A 17,070-nucleotide genomic window follows, 5' to 3' on the forward strand; every position below is an offset into this window, starting at 1 on the left:
AGGTTTTCTCCTGCCACTTGGTTAGAGACTTTTTGAGGGCAGGGCTGCCCAATGCTGTGTGTTCCCTGTTAAATTCCTCACTGGAGACAGGTATCCCATCCACTGTTCCCTAAAGACCAGTAACATCAGTAAGTCCCTGAGGGATAATGACCCTTTCCTGAGGTCTCCTCTGTGGGTTCACCGTAAGGGGTAGGGTCAGACAATTCAGTCTCTGATAGAAGTAACAGAGACACTCCACCCAAAAAAATTCCACTGAAGTCCCCTCCTTCCATTAACTCAGGACCACTTCACAAGCACTGCCCCTAGAATGCCCAATGTTCAGAACCCAGTGACCTTTCCTTTAGAGAATAAAGGGCCTGGGCATTCTGGAGACTCTGATTGGGTGGGTGAGCTCCCTCTCCCCAGAGCCACCAGCCAGGTACCAAAGCTCAACTGTATGGATTCCCAACAGGAGGACCTGCACTTCCCTGGCAGTAAGTGCTCCTTCAGTCCCTGTCACTGCACTTGTGCCCTAGGACTTGGGTATAAACACTTAGGGAAGGCCCTTTGCCTGGATAGAAGCAGTTAGGAGATAGTCTACTCTAGATCTGATGAACGAGAGACGATATTATCAATAGCCCAGGACCATCACAACTTAATGGAATGGAATGGGACATTGGTATCTCTGTCAACTGGTGAACTTTTACTTTTTTTTAAGCAGAGTTTCACTCTGTCGCCCAGGCTGTGGTACAGTAGCATGATCTAGGCTCATTGCAACCTCCACCTCCCGGATTCAAGTGATTCTCCTGCCTCAGCCTCCCAAGTAGCTGGGACTACAGGCATGCACCACCACACCTGGCTAATTTTTATATTTTGAGTAAAGACAGGGTTTCGCCATGTTGGCCAGGCTGGTCTTGAACTCCTGATCTCAGGTGATCTGCCCACCTGGGCCTCCCAAAGTGCTGGTGAACTTTTACTTCTTGATGGACTTGCCCATAGTAAAACTTCTCAGTCTGATGGATTGGATGGGTGCTGGGTTAGGAACCAGAGGCTTGACTGAGCCTGGGCAGCTCATGCCTCCTCTAAGACCTAGCTTTTCTGATCTGTAAAGAGTTAAAGGTGGTGCTTAAGTTCCCTGGAAATCCAGCTTTGACTGAATAAGAGAATGATGAGGCAAGTCAATGAGGGAGGGAAGGAATGGTTAGTGTAGTTAAGTGGATGAAGTGATTGATGAAAGGGTTAAGTGAAAGAGGAAGGAGAAACAGCTCAGACCCCAAGCTACAGCTATCAGCCAGCCTGACTCTTTCTTTCTTGCTGTCTTAGTGTGGGTCTCATTGTACTTTGGATTCCTGGGGCTGTGTTCGGTGATAACTGGAGGCTGCATTATCTTTCTGCACTGGAGGAAGAACTTGAGGCGGAAAGAGCATGCCCAGCAGTGGGTGAAGGTGATGAGAGCTGCCACATTCACCTATAGCCCATTGTTGTACTGGATTAACAAGCGACGGCGTTATGGCATGAATGTAGCCATCAACACGGGCCCTCCCCCTGCTGTCACCAAGACTGAAACTGAGGTCCAGAATCCAGATGCTCTGTGGGAATTGGACATCCCTGAAGGCAGGAGCTATGCTGACCAAGACAGCAACCCCAAAGTGGAAGCTCCCACTCCCCTGCAACCTGCGCTGCAGCTAGCTCCACAGCAGCCTCAGGCCAGCTCCCCATTCCCACTTCCCATCTTTCAGGAGGTGCCCTTTGCCCCACCCCTGTGCAACCTACCCCCCATGGTGAACTACTCTGTCTCCTATCCTTCGGCCACCTGTTCTGAAAGGAATGTTCGCTTCCTTTCCCTCCCTAATCTGGCCCATGAAGACCTCAGCTTCAATGCCAGGCCTTTTGCTTCAGAATTGTAGCCTCCTTTCACTGAAGGTGAGAGCTGCAGATATCAGGTGCAGAGTATGAAATGGAACTAAGCTCAGGGAGGCAGTATTGACAGAGGTCAGGACCCATCTGAATGTCATGCTATGAAAGATTAAAAAAACAGAAACAAAAACTCCAAGGCTCCCTCTGGTCTCATCTGCTGTTAGGAGGACAATGTCCTTCCTGTGTGAAGGGGTCACTTTGCAAACCAAGTTGGTCGCTGAGTCTCACCAATATGAATTGGCATTGGAGGTTGGTTGCCGGGAGACATACTCAATCAGTACTTGTGAGTGGACTCAATATCCCTCTGTTCAGTATTTAAAACAAAGTGCCTTGGCCTACGTACCCCCAAGGCCCTGCTGTTCTATGGGATGTGAAGCACAGCTGCCACAAGAGTGGTAACTTCTTAGGGCACATGAGTATGGTGATTTATAGTGGCTATGTCACAGGCAAAACGAGTCACCACGAGCCCTGAGAGCCACACTGCACTATGGGCTGAATTGTATTCTTTATTATCTATGATGTATGGAGCTCTCACGTGGTTGCCTCTGTACATTATTTTTAATAATTCACAAGAACACTGCCAAATGGATTATCACGATCCTCCTCTTACGGATGGAGAGACAGGTTCCAAGGTATATGCCATACCTTTCTTAGTTGCAGAGGCAGTTCCCAAATCTACATCTGCCTCACATCGAATCTACTGGTATCATCAGTTGCCTGGCACCAAAGGTACTGATCTTCCCACCATACACCATAGTGCCCCTGCCCTAATGATATGTTGTGTTAGAAAACGCTTGGTGAAGGCTTTGGATTGTATGTAGGGTGTCATTAAGTTGGTCCACGAATTGGCTTGGAGTAAGGGCTGGTCAGTGAACTGCCTAAAATTATACATAGATATGTATCCGTAGTTTTTACCTTTCCTTCAAGAATCCATGTCTCCCTCCCAAAAGTTAAGATCCACCACATGAGAATATTAATTGTTGTACTTCTGGAAATGGTTGTATAGCCATTTACATAATGACTGAGGGGGAAGGTCACCAGATTCTGTGCTGGGGGAGGGGGAGGAGATATCCAGAATCTAGAAACATGTATATACAGTTATCTTTTTTCTGTGTGTGAAAAAGCTTTAGCTCCTATATGACCCCTTTCCAGCAATGGAGTTTAAGTTTTTTTTTTGTTTTTTTTTTTTAAGGTAGTAGAACATTTAGGGCAAACATGCTTTAAATAGAATCTCAAAATATAAAACAGGCCTAAGTGGAGCATCTTGGGTAAACAGAGGGGCAGGGCTCATTCCTGCCTCACCTCGCCCCTCCCATCCTCTGGATGCATAAAGCCTGAACCTTGAGGCCTCTCCTTCTTCAGGCCAAATACTGCAGTCCTTAGGGCAGATTCTTAATTACTTTGGGCCCATTATGTGTTACTCCTTGCTTTCAAAAGGAGTAAGGCGTCCATAACAATAGGAATCAAGGCAGATTTTTTTTCCCCTTAGAAATCACAGGGGAATGAAAGAGGCTTTAGTCAGACACATAGAGAGAAAAAGAAATTTTTTTATTTAGCTAAATTAAAATGGCTGTGTTACTTATATGAAATATGCAAAGCTTAAATCAAGTCATGAAAATCCTGAATTCTCCCTAAACAGAACCAAAACTGCTTATACATTACCAAAATAGCTCCACTAAAAGAAAGATTTAAATTTCTTAATGTGAGAAAACAACAAGGTAGGTTAGGTTCGTATAACAAACAATACACGCTCTATAAAGTCTCAGGAATACCCAAATGTGTTCTGGTTTGGATATGAAAGAGGAACCTCATCTAGCTGGTGTTGGTAAGCAAGCCAATGAGGTGTGCAGCAAACAAAACCTGTCACTAAAAACAACTCAACAGGCCATTATGAGTATGAGCCCATCACAGCCAAAATCCTCAACTGTGACCGGCAGGACCAGCAAGCGGGGGGTGTTGAAGGGGTTATGAACAGGAACTGTAAAAAAGGAATCTTTAACGGAAGGGAAAATGGCCAGCAGTAGGTGAAGGGAATCCACTCTTCAGCTCTGTTGCATCAGATACATTCCTGAGGGCTAGGTACCTCTCCGCCTTTTAGATGACACCACAGACATCTTGAAGTCAGGTATTTTCTTCTCGTTTTTCTTTTTCTATACTACCTTTTTGCCTCTCTGATTTATAGGGAGGCTTTTTTAGTAAACATTATACAAGATGGTGCAAGGCAAAAAAAAAACAAAAACAAAAAACAAAACAAGGACCAAGAAGCAGTGCTTTCTTAACTTAGGAAAGCAGCAGTAGGAGCTGCCAGACTGAAAAGGTAAAAGGATTTAAAACCAAAACCAAACTCACTACTGCTATCCAATCTTCCTCAGAGATGAGATATGGCTGGTGAGGCTTGACTACAGCTGAATACAAGTCACAGGCTCGGTAAGTTAAGACAGCATACAAATAAAAGTCCCAAATTCACACTAAATAGGCTTATGGGACTCTTAACCCCGTGAGTCTGCTCAACTCAGAAGAAAGGAGTTCAAGATACCCTCCTCTTGCTTGGAAGATATGGTACTTTCTCAGGCAGGATGACAAGGATATTCAGAGATCTGAGAGCGCAGCATAAACACCTCTGCCAAACTCGGTAGGGGGAGAGGATGGCACTACACACCAGCTCAGGGATGATACTAGTCAGACAAGTGCAAGGCAGGAAGAACAGAAGATAAACTAAAAAACAAACTGGACTCCTCCATGTATAGCTATCTGATGCAAGGGAAAAGTACACACAATGAAGAGTTAAGGTGTCTTCAAAGTATCTGCCAATGAGTAAGAATTTGAAACTAAAAAGGACAAGCTACATTACCCTCAAGTATATTTCATATAAATCAGTTCTCAAAAAAATACCTTCCAGGTACAGACATACTATCTATGGTACAGTATATACAAATATAGCAGTATAATTCAATTTATTGCTAGAATTTTATTTGGTTGTTACAAAATCTGTAAAGGTGTATATATATTAAAAAAGGGCGTGGGGTGAGAGTGGATGGAAGGCAGCCAGAAGAGTGAGAATTATTTTCAAGTTACCTAAAGTGCCAGGCTAATTTATGTTTTAACCTTTCCAGGAAAGTGAGATGGAGCATAAGCTACAATGATATAAGTGGACACATTCATGGGAAAAGATTTTATCTTGCTTAAACTAAATTTTAATACTTTTAGAAAAAAAAAATTTCAGGTTAGTCAACACCAAGCTGAACATCATGTAAAGAAAAAAAAACCAGCCCTTAAATGTTTAAGGGTACTGCACTGTATCTACAGCTGAAGGGCAACCTGAACAAAGTTAAAAAGGAAATGATCTCCACTAAAGAAATCTGTGCCATGAAAGCTTCTCTACTTTCTCCCTGACTTGGCCTATAGCAAAGTTAAGTTTAGTAGTTTTTTTCCTTTCAAATTGTTGCCCAAAGACTGCTTCGAAGAACAACACAGCAATTCTAGACTCAACATACAGTTGACATAGAGGTATTACTCCTTTTAGTCTAGGACTTTTCATGCCAGGTCCACAGAAGTATTTAAAGGAAGTATTAGACTTGCTTGTATTAGATTTGAAAAACTTGCTACCACCGTGTGAAGGCCCAGCTCTCTTTGAAAAGAAAGCCTCTAGCTACTTCTGAGCTGATAATTGTAAGGAAACTGAATATTATTTCACATGTTTCGTCTCACAACCTTTTTAGCCTTAGTCATCCCCCAGAGAAACATATCAGACACTTGGTTAGCCTCTAGGTAAAATCTCAAGGGGTATAGTTTTCTGGGTCAAAACTAGAAGCATGGCTCTTTTCTAAAGCTCTGGGTGGTCAGCATGAGGCAGCGGCTAGGGGAATTTAGCCCTGCCATTCAAAATGGAGATGGTACTGGTGGTAAAGCTGTCTTAAAGCCAGCTATGGCTTTAAGATAGACTCAAGTGGGTGGGTAGGGGAAGGCAATCTAGCTCACTTAGCGGGGAAAATGGAGCTTCCCAATGGATAACTTTTTATGCTCATAGACCCTGAAATAGAGAAAAAACCCCAGCAAGACTTCTCTGATTCCCAAATTGGGATTAGCTGAGGGAATAGGAACAAAGAACCAGAATCCTACTTTCATGAGCCATGCCTGGAGTCAGCACTACCTCTAGTGTCTACTCCCTGAAACTGGTTCCCCCAGCTACCAGGTCAAGCCCCCTGGCAGCACCTAGGCCTTTGAGGGATACCTTATGGATGCATGGATGCAGTTTCAGCTGCCACCCACACCAGATCAGCAATTTAAAATAAGTCATTTGTTCACATCCTGTTCTAAACCATTCTTCCAACTTTTCACACAATACGCACAATGCTTTCTTTCATTTAAATATTTACAAGCAGAAAAGGCCTATCTTGTAAAGAAAAGACATTTTCTGAAACTCTATATAAAGTGCAGCTAATTTAAGGCAAATTTAAGTGAAATATAAAAGGTGGCTTATTCTCTCTCTCTATACATTTCCCAGCTTTAAAAGATAGTCTCCTCCCCTCAAAAAAAGGAAAGAGAAAAAAAAGAGGGCTTTAATTTTTTTTTTTCTGGCAATTTTAAAATGTAAGATATTACTGGTTTTAGGAAATCATAGATTTCTGAACATCATATTATAAGTAAAATGGTCTTTTTTAAAAAAATAACTTTTATATAGCTTCTTCAAACAAGTTAAAAGGTGGCAAAGTATCTGCTACAATAGTTTGGAGGACTAGAGGACTGATGGTTAACAGCTGTTTTGTTGTTAGGTAAGTGGATATTAGGCAGTCTATTTCTAAAATATGCCGGATGAGGCTAAACACCTAAAGCTACCCTTAGTTCCAGGAATGAGTATCTTCCATCTCCATCGGAATCAAATGCTCTCAAGTTCTCTGGTTCTGGCACAGCAGAAGAACCTAGGGAGGTCCAGATTTCCTGGTAGGTCAGCTTCCCATCCACGTCCTGGCCAGTCTTGTGGAATAAATCCTGAAGATCTGTCAAAAATGAATGATAAAAAATGTATATGCCTAAACATACTGCTAAATTTAATTAAAAGTAGTCTCAACTGAATTTAAAACACTAAAAGAAAAGGTACTCTGCAAATTTTGTTTCCAAATGGTAAAGTTTAGGATTTCACTAAATCAGAAAGACTAATTTTTGATCCCTTAAGAATATTTAAAAAAAAAAAAAAAGGGCCGGTATAGTGGCTTATGCCTGAAATCCCAACAGTCTGGGAGGCTGAGGCAGGAGGACTGCTTGAGGCTAGGAATTTGAGAACAGTCGGGGCGACAGTGAGACACTGTCATAACACAAAGTAGAAGCAGTGACAGATATTGCAGGAGAAATGAATGATCTCATCTTCTCTCTGTCCAGGGCCTGCCCTTTAGATTTTCCTGATTTTATTCTTATGTTGAAGGGGTGAAAAGGAATGCAGAGGCCTAATGAGTTATGTGATAGGAGCTAGGCTATAAAACAGAATGTGGCATATTGTGAGATTTCTTGTTGGATGGCTCAGTGGAGACTGAAGAAATGATTGGAAGCCCTTGAAACAGTCCCAAACACTCACAGCTTTTTCAGTTTTGACAGGAAATCCAAAGCTCAAAGAGGAAAGTAACTTGCCTACAGTAACGTAAACTCTTAAGTGGAAGAGAGTACAAATTTATTTTCCTTTCTTTTTCTTTTCTTTTCTTTTCTTTGGTAAGCTAAAGTCTTTTTCTGTCTCCCAGGCTGGAGTGCAGTGGTGCAATCTCGGCTCCTGGGTTCAACCTCCACCTCCTCGGTTCAAGCGATTCTTGTGCTCCAGCTTCCCGAGTAGCTGGGATTACAGGTCCCTGCCACCACGCCCAGCTAATTTTTTTGTGTATTTAGTAAAGGCAGGGTTCCACCATGTTGTCCAGGCTGGTCTCGAACTCCTGACCTCAGGCGATTCACCGGCCTTGGTCTCCTGAAGTGCTGGCTTTATAGGTGTGAACCACTGTGCCTGGCCTTTTTTTTTGAGGTGGAGTCTCGCTGTGTTGCTCAGGTTGGAGTGCAGTGGTGTGATCTTGGCTCACTGCAACCTGTGCCTTCTGGGTTCAAGTGATTCTCCTGCCTGGCTAATTTTTGTATTTTTAGTAGAGACAGGGTTGCACCATGTTGGCCAGGTCTTGAACTCCTGGCCTCAAATGATCTGCTCACCTCAGCCTCCCAAAGTGCTAGGTTACTGCACCTGGCCTAGAATATAAATTTCTAATTACCTAGTCCAGTGCTCTTTCTGCTATGTCTCTCTGGATCCAGAAATTAAGTAGCTCAAGAACCAGTGACTCGGCCGGGCGCGGTGGCTCAAGCCTGTAATCCCAGCACTTTGGGAGGCCGAGGCGGGTGGATCACGAGGTCGAGAGATCAAGACCATCCTGGTCAACATGGTGAAACCCCGTCTCTACTAAAAATACAAAAAATTAGCTGGGCATGGTGGCACATGCCTGTAATCCCAGCTACTCAGGAGGCTGAGGCAGGAGAATTGCCTGAACCCAGGAGGCGGAGGTTGCGGTGAGCCGAGATCGTGCCATTGCACTCCAGCCTGGGTAACAAGAGCGAAACTCCGCCGTCTCAAAAAAAAAAAAAAAAAAAAAAAGAACCAGTGACTCAAAAGTGCAATGAGATACCTTGTCATAACCATTAGGATGGCTATAATAAAAAAAGACAGGCCTTAACAAGGGTTAAGGAGGATGTTGAGAATGTGGATTGAACCCTCATACATTGCTGATGGGAATGTAAAATGGCACAACCACTCTGGAAAAGTTTAGGAGTTCCTCAAAAAGTTAGGGCTACCATATGACCCATTAATTCCATTCCTAGGTATATATTCAAGGGAAATGAAAACATGTTTACATAAAAACTTGCACTTGAATGTTCATGGCAGCATTATTCTTAATAGCCCCAAAGTGAAAACAATTGAAATGTCCATCAACTGCTGAACAGACCAAAATGTGTTATGTCAACAGAATGGAATGTTATTCAGTCATAAAAAGGAATGAAGTACTGGTACATGCTTCAACATGAATAGACCATAAAAACATTATGCTAAGTGAAAGAATCATATTCAAAGAAAAAAGCATACACAAAGCCACATTCTATATGATTCCATTTATATGAAACACCCTAAATAGGCAAATCCACAGAGAGAGTGTTTAAGAGACTAGTGATTGTTGGAGACTGGCAGGAGAGGGGACTGGGAGTGACTGTTTAATGGGTACAGAGATTCCGTTTGGGTTGATGAAAATGTTCTGGAATTAGACAGCGGTAATGGTTGCACAGCCTTGTGAATGTACTAAAAACCATGGAATTAAATGCATTTTAAAAAGGTGAATGCTATGGTATGTGAATTGTATTTCAATAAAAAAGAAGAATCAGAGGACTATATATCTCTCCAAAGTGCATGCTCTCTAATTTTTAAAAATCAGTAAACAAGAAAAAGAGCAAATATTACCAGTTGATCTGTATCTTCCTTTTTATTTCAATGGCACTATTGAGCCAAAATGATTAGAGAATGTCTATCAATAATTTCTTCTGGCATTTTCTCAAAGTTTTTTTCACAAACACATAGGAGGGTCAGTTACATACATAACTTTTTTTTTTTTTTGAGACAGAGTCTCTCTCTGTCACCTAGGCTACAGTACAGTGTCATGATCACAGCTCACTGTAGCCTCAAACTCCCAGGCTCAGGCGATCCTCCCAAGTAGCTGGGATTACAGGGTATGTGCTACCATGCCTGGCTAATTTTTGTATTTTTTTGTAGAGATGGGATTTCATCATGTTGCCCAGGCTGGTCTTGAACTCCTGAGCTCAAGTGATCTGCCCACCTTGGCCTCCCAAAATGCTGGGATTGCAGGGGTTAGCCACTGCACCTGGCTGTACATATGTAACATTTAAAAAAGACTTGTGTTCCCATAATCAAATAGAAGATTTAAACTCTAATACCAAAGAAGGGCAATGAGCTTTATATTTCTTTAAAAATATCCCCCAATTCCTTTAATTTCATAATTTATTCCACACTATACCTAGGTTCAATAGGCCTCTTGCTGTTTGGTATTCAGGAAGAATAAAAAGAACCTGAAGGGAAGGAAAACAGTTGCAGTGCAAGGTCCAGTCCATCAAGGAGTTCTTGTAAACAAGCTTCTGAATCAGGCCCTACTCTCACTCCTACAATAGGTGCAGCAATGCAGCTAATAAAACGTTAAAAGCTCTCCGAAAGGCAGGAAAGCAGTGGGACACTTGTTCCCAATGCCTTCCACCAAGTAGCTAGCTGAAGAATCCTGTTTTTTAAAAAATTTTAAGTAATTTATTTTTATTTATGAACAGTCCTGTTGCAAAAAGAATCCTGTTTATTTTTTCTTTTTTTTGTGGCATGAGTTTATACAACATGCCACACTATTCACTTGGTAGCAGTATTCAAATAAAAATATGATTGCTGCTTCAGGTCATTCCGAAAGTGTAGTCATTCAAAAGTATCTATGGCCTATGCTGAGGATTGAGGCATGAATGTTAAGACTGCTATTCCTTAATCTGACCTAATAGCTTTCCCCAATTCATTCCCATCAAATCTTGATGTAACAATGGAGAGTGGCAGGAAGCTTGTCTTCCCATTAAACACAACTTAACACTTTCCCTTCTCCCCAGAAAACAGAAAAAAAAAAAAGTCAGGAACAGGGAAGAAAAGTAATCACATTTAAATGGTGATACAAAAATTTAAATCTTCTATGCTTTAAGCATTTAATTGCAATGTGTAGGTAACTCATTCAATTATTTAACAAATATTCAGGAGTAACAGGTACTGTGCTAGGGGCTGGGAGTAAATAAGACATAGTCCTTATCCATGGGAAGTTATATTTTGTATCACCCCAGGAAATTACAACAGAGTGACATGTGCTAAACAGGGGCAAACAAAATAGAAGAGCACATAGGAGGAGCCTAATTCAGTCAAGGGAGGTAAGAAAATGTTTCCTGGTGGAGTGGTACCTAGGCTAAAGAGAAGAGCCAGAGGAAGGTGGGGTGAACAGGAGCAAGTGATTTGCCAGACAGCCAGACAATGCAAAATCAGGAGGCACTAAACATCACCATGAGTGATAGAACACACACTGTTAGAAGCAATGCAAACACATTTTTCTGAGAATCATATCCTTTCTACTAATATTTTGCTAATTATCAGTAAAAGGGCCCCTAATTTTTGGAGGGCCCTGACAAATACGGTCAACTTTTACTTTATTTTACTAATCTTATGGTATTGTATTTGCTTTTATGCCTTCGCCATTAGATTATAATATCCTTGAAGAAAGAAAATGAGGCCATATCTTATACTGTATTCTTATTGCTTAGCACTAAGTCTAATGAGGCATTCAGTGAATGAAGACCTTAAAGAACATTACTAGAAAGACAATATAGTATGCTGGTTAAAAGTAAAAGCTTTGGCCAGGTGAGGTGGTTCATGCCTGTAATCCCAGCACTTTGGGAGGCTGAGGCGGGTGGATCACTTGCAGTCAGGAGTTCGAGAGCAGCCTGGCCAACATGGTGAAATTCCATCTTTACTAAAGATACAAAAAAATTAGCCGAGCATGGTGGCACGCAACTGTAGTCCCAGCTACTTGGGAGGTGGAGGTTGCAGTGAGCCCAGAGCCCAGATTGTGCCAATGCACTCCAGTTTGGGTGTCTCAAAAAAAAAAAAAATTGCAAGCTTTGGTGTCAGACTATCTTGGTTTGCATTCTGTTTCAACCAATTATTTGCTGTGTGAACTTAGGCAGTTTGCCTATCAGTAAAACAGCTATAATACATAAATACTTACGTTCATGGAATGGTTATCAGGATTATATGACATAATGAATATCAAGTATCTGGCACTTGATATATGCTCAATAAATGTTAGATCATATATATTTTTTACAAGTGAAAATAAACATTAAAGAGTTATTACTTAGAACATTCCCATTATTACCCCGTGGTATAAAAATTTACCTTCAGTGCTAGAAATTCCTGGTAGGGAGATAGGTCTTAGTTGGGCAGCTTTCTCAACTGGGTCTCCAAGAAACTGTGAAAATTTTGGCAATGCTGATGGCTTTGATGTGAAACTCTCTACTTGCTCTGTAACAAATACGTAAGGTTTTACTTAGAATTATTGAATCTAACACCAGATTAAATTAGTATCGAAGATCACCTTTCAGGAAAATTGCATGTACAATTAATTTAAGAGAAACATTTGACAATTAAGTAGCATAGTGGCTATGTGAAGTTAAAGGCTTGGATTGAAATATATTTGTGGGCAAGGGAAGACCAATCAGTATTATATTACATTAATGTCTGCAGCAGCAGTCCCATTAGATCTTATAGTACAAGCTAGCATTATACACGTTTAGACGGTAAGTGCTTAAGCTGTCAAGTGACAAGAGTATAGTGGCTGGATATTAAAGATCTTGACATCCTGGGAGATGTGCTTTAAACCCAGTCTAGGGGTATGTGCCACCCGCTAAGCTGGTGCTAAGGGTGCAACCATAAGATTTTGTAGCACAATGTTAGCACAAGGCATCCCACTACAGTTTTGTTTCCTACCTAAAAGAGAATTCAAGAGAGGTGGTACTGCTTTTCTAACACAGAAAAATATTTGTGTGGGGAAAAGATCAAAACCAACACAGTCCAGTACCTGGTTATGTACTCACAGGGTCTGAATCAGTGGAGGCTACTGTATCTGCTAGTATTGATTACACAGGTCCATACCTAAAGCCAAAAACCCTTCCAACCCGAAGATCCCATCATTATTTTTGTTAATGATTTTCAGGACGACGAATATTTATTTTTAAATACATTTTGTGCACTTACAGAAAGGAAAAGACTCCCATAAACAACTTTTAGGGCTGGTTTAATATACGCTATGACAGTAACATTTTTGCCTATAATTGGATGCAGACAGCATGGAGAAGTCTATTTCCAGCTAAACATTACCGATTCTTCCCTTAATAGTCTAGAGTACAAATCGTGTACAAAATGGGCTTTTTCTAAATGAAAGCAAAGTGTATCAGCTTCATCTCGGTGCATTCAGGCATCACTCACTCGATGTGATCAGTACTGCTAGAACACCTTCCCTGCTCCCTTTGTGGGAGGCAAGCTGCTCAAGCCCTCTATGAAATATTAAGAAGCCGGCTCTGCTCTCACCTTCTTCAGCTGTCTCTGGAGGCCTGTTGCTCTCAGGTTTGTTTGTAAGAGCACTGATCAGCTGGAGTTTCTCTTTTAGCTTGGATACCTGAGAATTTGAACTATCTTCTTTCTGCCCAAAACAAAGATTCAGAAGGTTTAAGGTGGTAGTAAGACTTCATCTAAGTCACCACTGTTATTTCCAGAGGCTATTTAGCATATAGTGAACCTACTGAGGTCACTGAGTGCCTCATTAGACTTAGTGCTAAGCAAGGATATCCTACTGCAGGATAAATATTGAGCCTCAGTAGGTTCCCTATAAAGACAATAAAAGAACGAATCAACATATACTGGTGATGTCTTTGGTCCTCAGCGCTGATAAGTATCTTGCTGGATTTGAGACCATTAAGGGAACATTATGCTACAGATGATCTGATTCACTGGGAACATTTGGCTGATGGGGGAAGGAATGCATGTGTCAGCAGTAAAGGAAATGTACCCTTGCTCAGGTGCCTATGCGATACCCATTTCCTAAATGAGTAGGATCTTGTTTTCTAGGAGCTATTTCACACTAACTAAATAACTTTAAGAAATATCTTGCTTCACCTTGTGACTAGACCACTTTAGGCAGAATTTCATGCTCTTACCACCTTACAAAAAGAAGCAACTGAACAAAAACAAACCACAAGTTTTTCCCCTGTTCCCCCCTGGTGATGATTCAACTGGTAGCAGAAACTGTTAAGACATAAAGAAGTCCCCTCTGGAGTCCCCTTCCACACTCTCTCGTGGAAGCCCATCTTCCCTCCTAAACTCCAGCTCTCTCTGCTCCCTTCCACTCAGGGTGGAAGCTGCCTTCCTCTCCTGGACTCCATCTTTCTGGATTCTCTCACATATTAGGTGTTAGATGTTTCCTTCTCTCTCCTCCTGTATCTCTCTTTAAATAAATTACTTTCTATAAACAAAAAAAAGAAAAAAAAAAGACATAAAGAAGGAGCTGTAATATTTATAATTCAAAGTTTTGCTTGCTCATATTTTTTAAAAAAGTTTTTTTTTACCCCATACCCTGCCTCATTCCCAGGAGTATCAAGCGTGTCATATACAAATACATTTAATTATAAACAGAGAGACAACTAGTTTCTTTGAGGCTCGTTTCTAACTGCTTAGACTAGTGTGAAAGGTCCTGATCCTATGTTTTATTAGAACACCAATTCATTACACATTTCTTTTATTCATTATGTATTTACTTATCTCACCCCTATCTTATTTCTACTGTAATAGTTATTGTACAGTAGTTCAGTTAGGTTATTTAGGGAGCTCAAATATGAACATATGTAATGAAAACTAGGTACTAAATGCTTGAAGAATTAATGGTAAGGAGAAATTTTTATCTGGTTAGGATGTTTGGATGAGGTGGGACACAGGAACTGACACACCGGGAAGACAGTTAAAAACACAAGGGCCTGAAAGTAAATCCAAGAAATTTATGTATACGTGTGTATTAGTGTGTTCTCATATTTATTGTTAAAATGTGAACTGTGACTGAAATTGCTACTACTTTCTAATGTAACCACCTGTTAGTTTTTTGTGCTCAACACTTATATCTGACTCTTAAGTTTTTCTGTCTTCTCTAGGTGAAGTTTTAAAAAAATCTGCAGAAGCAGTTAGAAAACTCAAACTTAGCTTATGATGCATTAAAACCTTATAATATTGTGACTTTATCTAGATAATGTAAAGCTATTAAGGAAGTACAAATAAAGACAGAAAGCATTACATCAAAAGCTGCCTTTACTGTGTGTGGTTCAAGTTTATTTCCTCTGAACATCATATCCACTCAACTTTTCAAATATAATATGCATCTGAGATGGTAATTTAGTCACTTGGTCATAATCTTCCTGGCTTATCTTTCCTGGCTTTCCTTAGTCCAGGGTTTAACAGTCTAATCAGAGAATACTGTAATCAAACTTTTTTTTTTTTTTGAGACGGAATTTCGCTCTTATAGCCCAGGCTAGAGTGCAATGGTGCAATCTTGGCTTACTGCAACCTTGTCTCCCGGGTTCAAGTGATTCTTCTGTCTCAGCCTCCTGAGTAGCTGGGATTACAGGAATGTGCCACCATGCATTCCTGTAATTTTTGTATTTTTACTCTACTAAATTTTTTGTATTTTATCTAAAGAGATATTTGTATTTTATCTCTACTGAAATTTTTGTATTTTTAGTACAGACGGGGTTTCATCATATTGATCAGGCTGGTCTCGAACTCCTGACCTCGGGTGATCCACCCGCCTTGGCCTCCCAAAGTGCTGGGATTATAGGCGTGAGCCACCACACCCAGCCCGAAATCAAACTTTCCTTCCTGGAATATCAAAGCATATCATAGATTGCTTGTCTTATCTTGATAGTATGTCTGGGAAGAGTGAAAAAGAGGAAGGTACAAGGTGAAGGGAACTTGCTAAGGTTTAAATGGAGTATGAATACGTTGAGATTGCACTATAAAAATAGGAAATAATTTTTAGATTAGACAACATTTTTAGATTATCTATGCCTCTGTCCCCCATTATTAGTATAGACAACTTACTGTCTTAGCATAAAAGTAATTTCCTTAGGGAAGCCTTCTTGATCTTATTATATTCTATATTTGTCCTTTATAATACTTATCATACTCACAATCCACAACTTGTTCAATTACATGTTAATGATTTTCTGACTGATAGGACTTTGAGCTCCACCAGAATAGGGGGTCATATGTCTACCTTGCTCACTATGGTCACTCCAGCTTCTAGTAAAGTGTTTGGCACAGGGTAGGTGTCTAATAAAGTATTCATTTATTCCCTAATATACTAATTTACTAATTGCTTTGTTTTGACGTTTCAGCACGAGACCAAAAGTACTCCCTTTGAAAAAGCAGCAGTAGATCAAAAGCACGGAGATGTTGATGCATTTACTTTTACTTCAGGGTAAGCATCCCATTATTTACCTTTATGCTTTGGATTTTTACTGTATCTGTTCTGTTGGTGACTTGATCCAAAGACTCTCTTTTCAGAGTGGCAGATCTATCACCCATCTTAAAGGGCAAAACAAAAACAAACAAAGGGAAGATTAAAGGCAAACATTAAAATTTGAACATCTAGCACTTTAAACAAATTGGTTAAACTTATTGAAAGGATCTCAGAACACTCTCAACAGAAATTGCAGAGTAGAAGATGGGAGGAGCGGGAGAAAGGCCAGAGAGACAAAACTGAAACTAGTGCTTCTAGCTCTTTCAGTCACAAACTTTAAGACTTTCAAGGATAAAAGGTGGTAGAACTTTTACCCAAAATCATGCTGAGCATGCTGCTCCTCTAAGAAACAGTAGGACAGATGGATACTATTACCAATTTTCTCTGCTGGAGAAATATAAAGTCAGGGGAGAGGGCAGAGACATAAAGAGAGTTTAGGATGGGTAAGTTTCCACAATAAGCCTTGAAAACTTTCAATACATAACACTCATGATCTAAAATTCTTAGGCAACCTTGTTTAGCTGAGCTCCAAAGGGCTTTGTAAAATAAAGCTCCTTTAATCTTCACAGCTTTGTAGTAAATTATACACTCCTGTGAAGCAGGAGAGGGAACAGGTCTTCCCAGCCATCCTTTAAAGCAGGGGTCCCCAAATTTTTTACACAGGGGGCCAGTTCACTGTCCCTCAGACCATTGGAGGGCCAGACTATGCAAGGTGTGACACCCTTCACAGCCAGTGCTGCTGCCTCCACTATCCCAGACAGCGGTATACAGTGTCACAGGCCCAGCACCGCCTCCAGTGCTGTATACAGGGATGGCGATGATCAGCCTGTGACACTGTGTATACAGCGTCCTGGACATCTGCAGCAGCGGTGGGCCTCTTCTGTGGGAAGCCCACTGCTGCATGTTTCCCCTATTATAAGACACCTCCTAAAAATAACACAGCCCCCATCTTTTGGGAGTAAAATTAATATAAGACAGGGTCTTATAATAGGGGAAACACGGTGTGTAGTAATGTAGG

General features: G+C 40.9%; 2 protein-coding genes across 5 annotated transcripts in view; one reads left to right on the forward strand and one right to left on the reverse strand.

The window, feature by feature from the left end:
- The first annotated feature begins 379 nt into the window (after positions 1-379).
- TEX38 (testis expressed 38) lies at positions 380-2,011 on the forward strand. Of its 3 annotated transcripts, none has more exons than XM_003936877.3 (2): positions 380-473; positions 1,303-2,011. In XM_003936877.3, the coding sequence occupies exons 1-2, from the start codon at positions 437-439 to the stop codon at positions 1,884-1,886; spliced, it is 621 nt and encodes a 206-aa protein (XP_003936926.1). In that variant the 5' UTR covers positions 380-436; the 3' UTR covers positions 1,887-2,011. The 3 variants fall into 3 exon arrangements, with proteins under 3 accessions (XP_003936926.1, XP_010345680.1, XP_010345681.1); XM_010347378.1 differs by having other exon boundaries at positions 1,382-2,011; XM_010347379.1 differs by having other exon boundaries at positions 1,454-2,011.
- Positions 2,012-3,423: 1,412 nt separating this feature from the next.
- The window catches only part of EFCAB14 (EF-hand calcium binding domain 14), a 46,415-nt gene continuing 32,768 nt past the window's right edge, over positions 3,424-17,070 (reverse strand). For both annotated transcript variants that reach the window (XM_010347380.3, XM_003936875.4), the window contains 4 exons: positions 16,031-16,117; positions 13,079-13,190; positions 11,888-12,013; positions 3,424-6,893 (listed from right to left, as the gene is read on the reverse strand). In XM_010347380.3, coding sequence (XP_010345682.1) covers positions 6,715-6,893; positions 11,888-12,013; positions 13,079-13,190; positions 16,031-16,117 — 504 coding nt within the window. In that variant the 3' untranslated portion in view covers positions 3,424-6,714. The remainder of the gene's footprint in view (positions 6,894-11,887; positions 12,014-13,078; positions 13,191-16,030; positions 16,118-17,070) is intronic.

Source organism: Saimiri boliviensis, chromosome 11 (assembly GCF_048565385.1).
Source record: "Saimiri boliviensis isolate mSaiBol1 chromosome 11, mSaiBol1.pri, whole genome shotgun sequence".
NCBI classification, from domain to species: domain Eukaryota; kingdom Metazoa; phylum Chordata; class Mammalia; order Primates; family Cebidae; genus Saimiri; species Saimiri boliviensis.

Coding starts and splice junctions, on each gene's coding strand:
- TEX38 (XM_003936877.3), top strand. CDS start 437: ATGGATTCCCAACAGGAGGACCTGCACTTCCCTGGCA. Junction 474..1,302: donor GGACCTGCACTTCCCTGGCA/GTAAGTGCTCCT, acceptor TTGCTGTCTTAG/TGTGGGTCTCATTGTACTTT.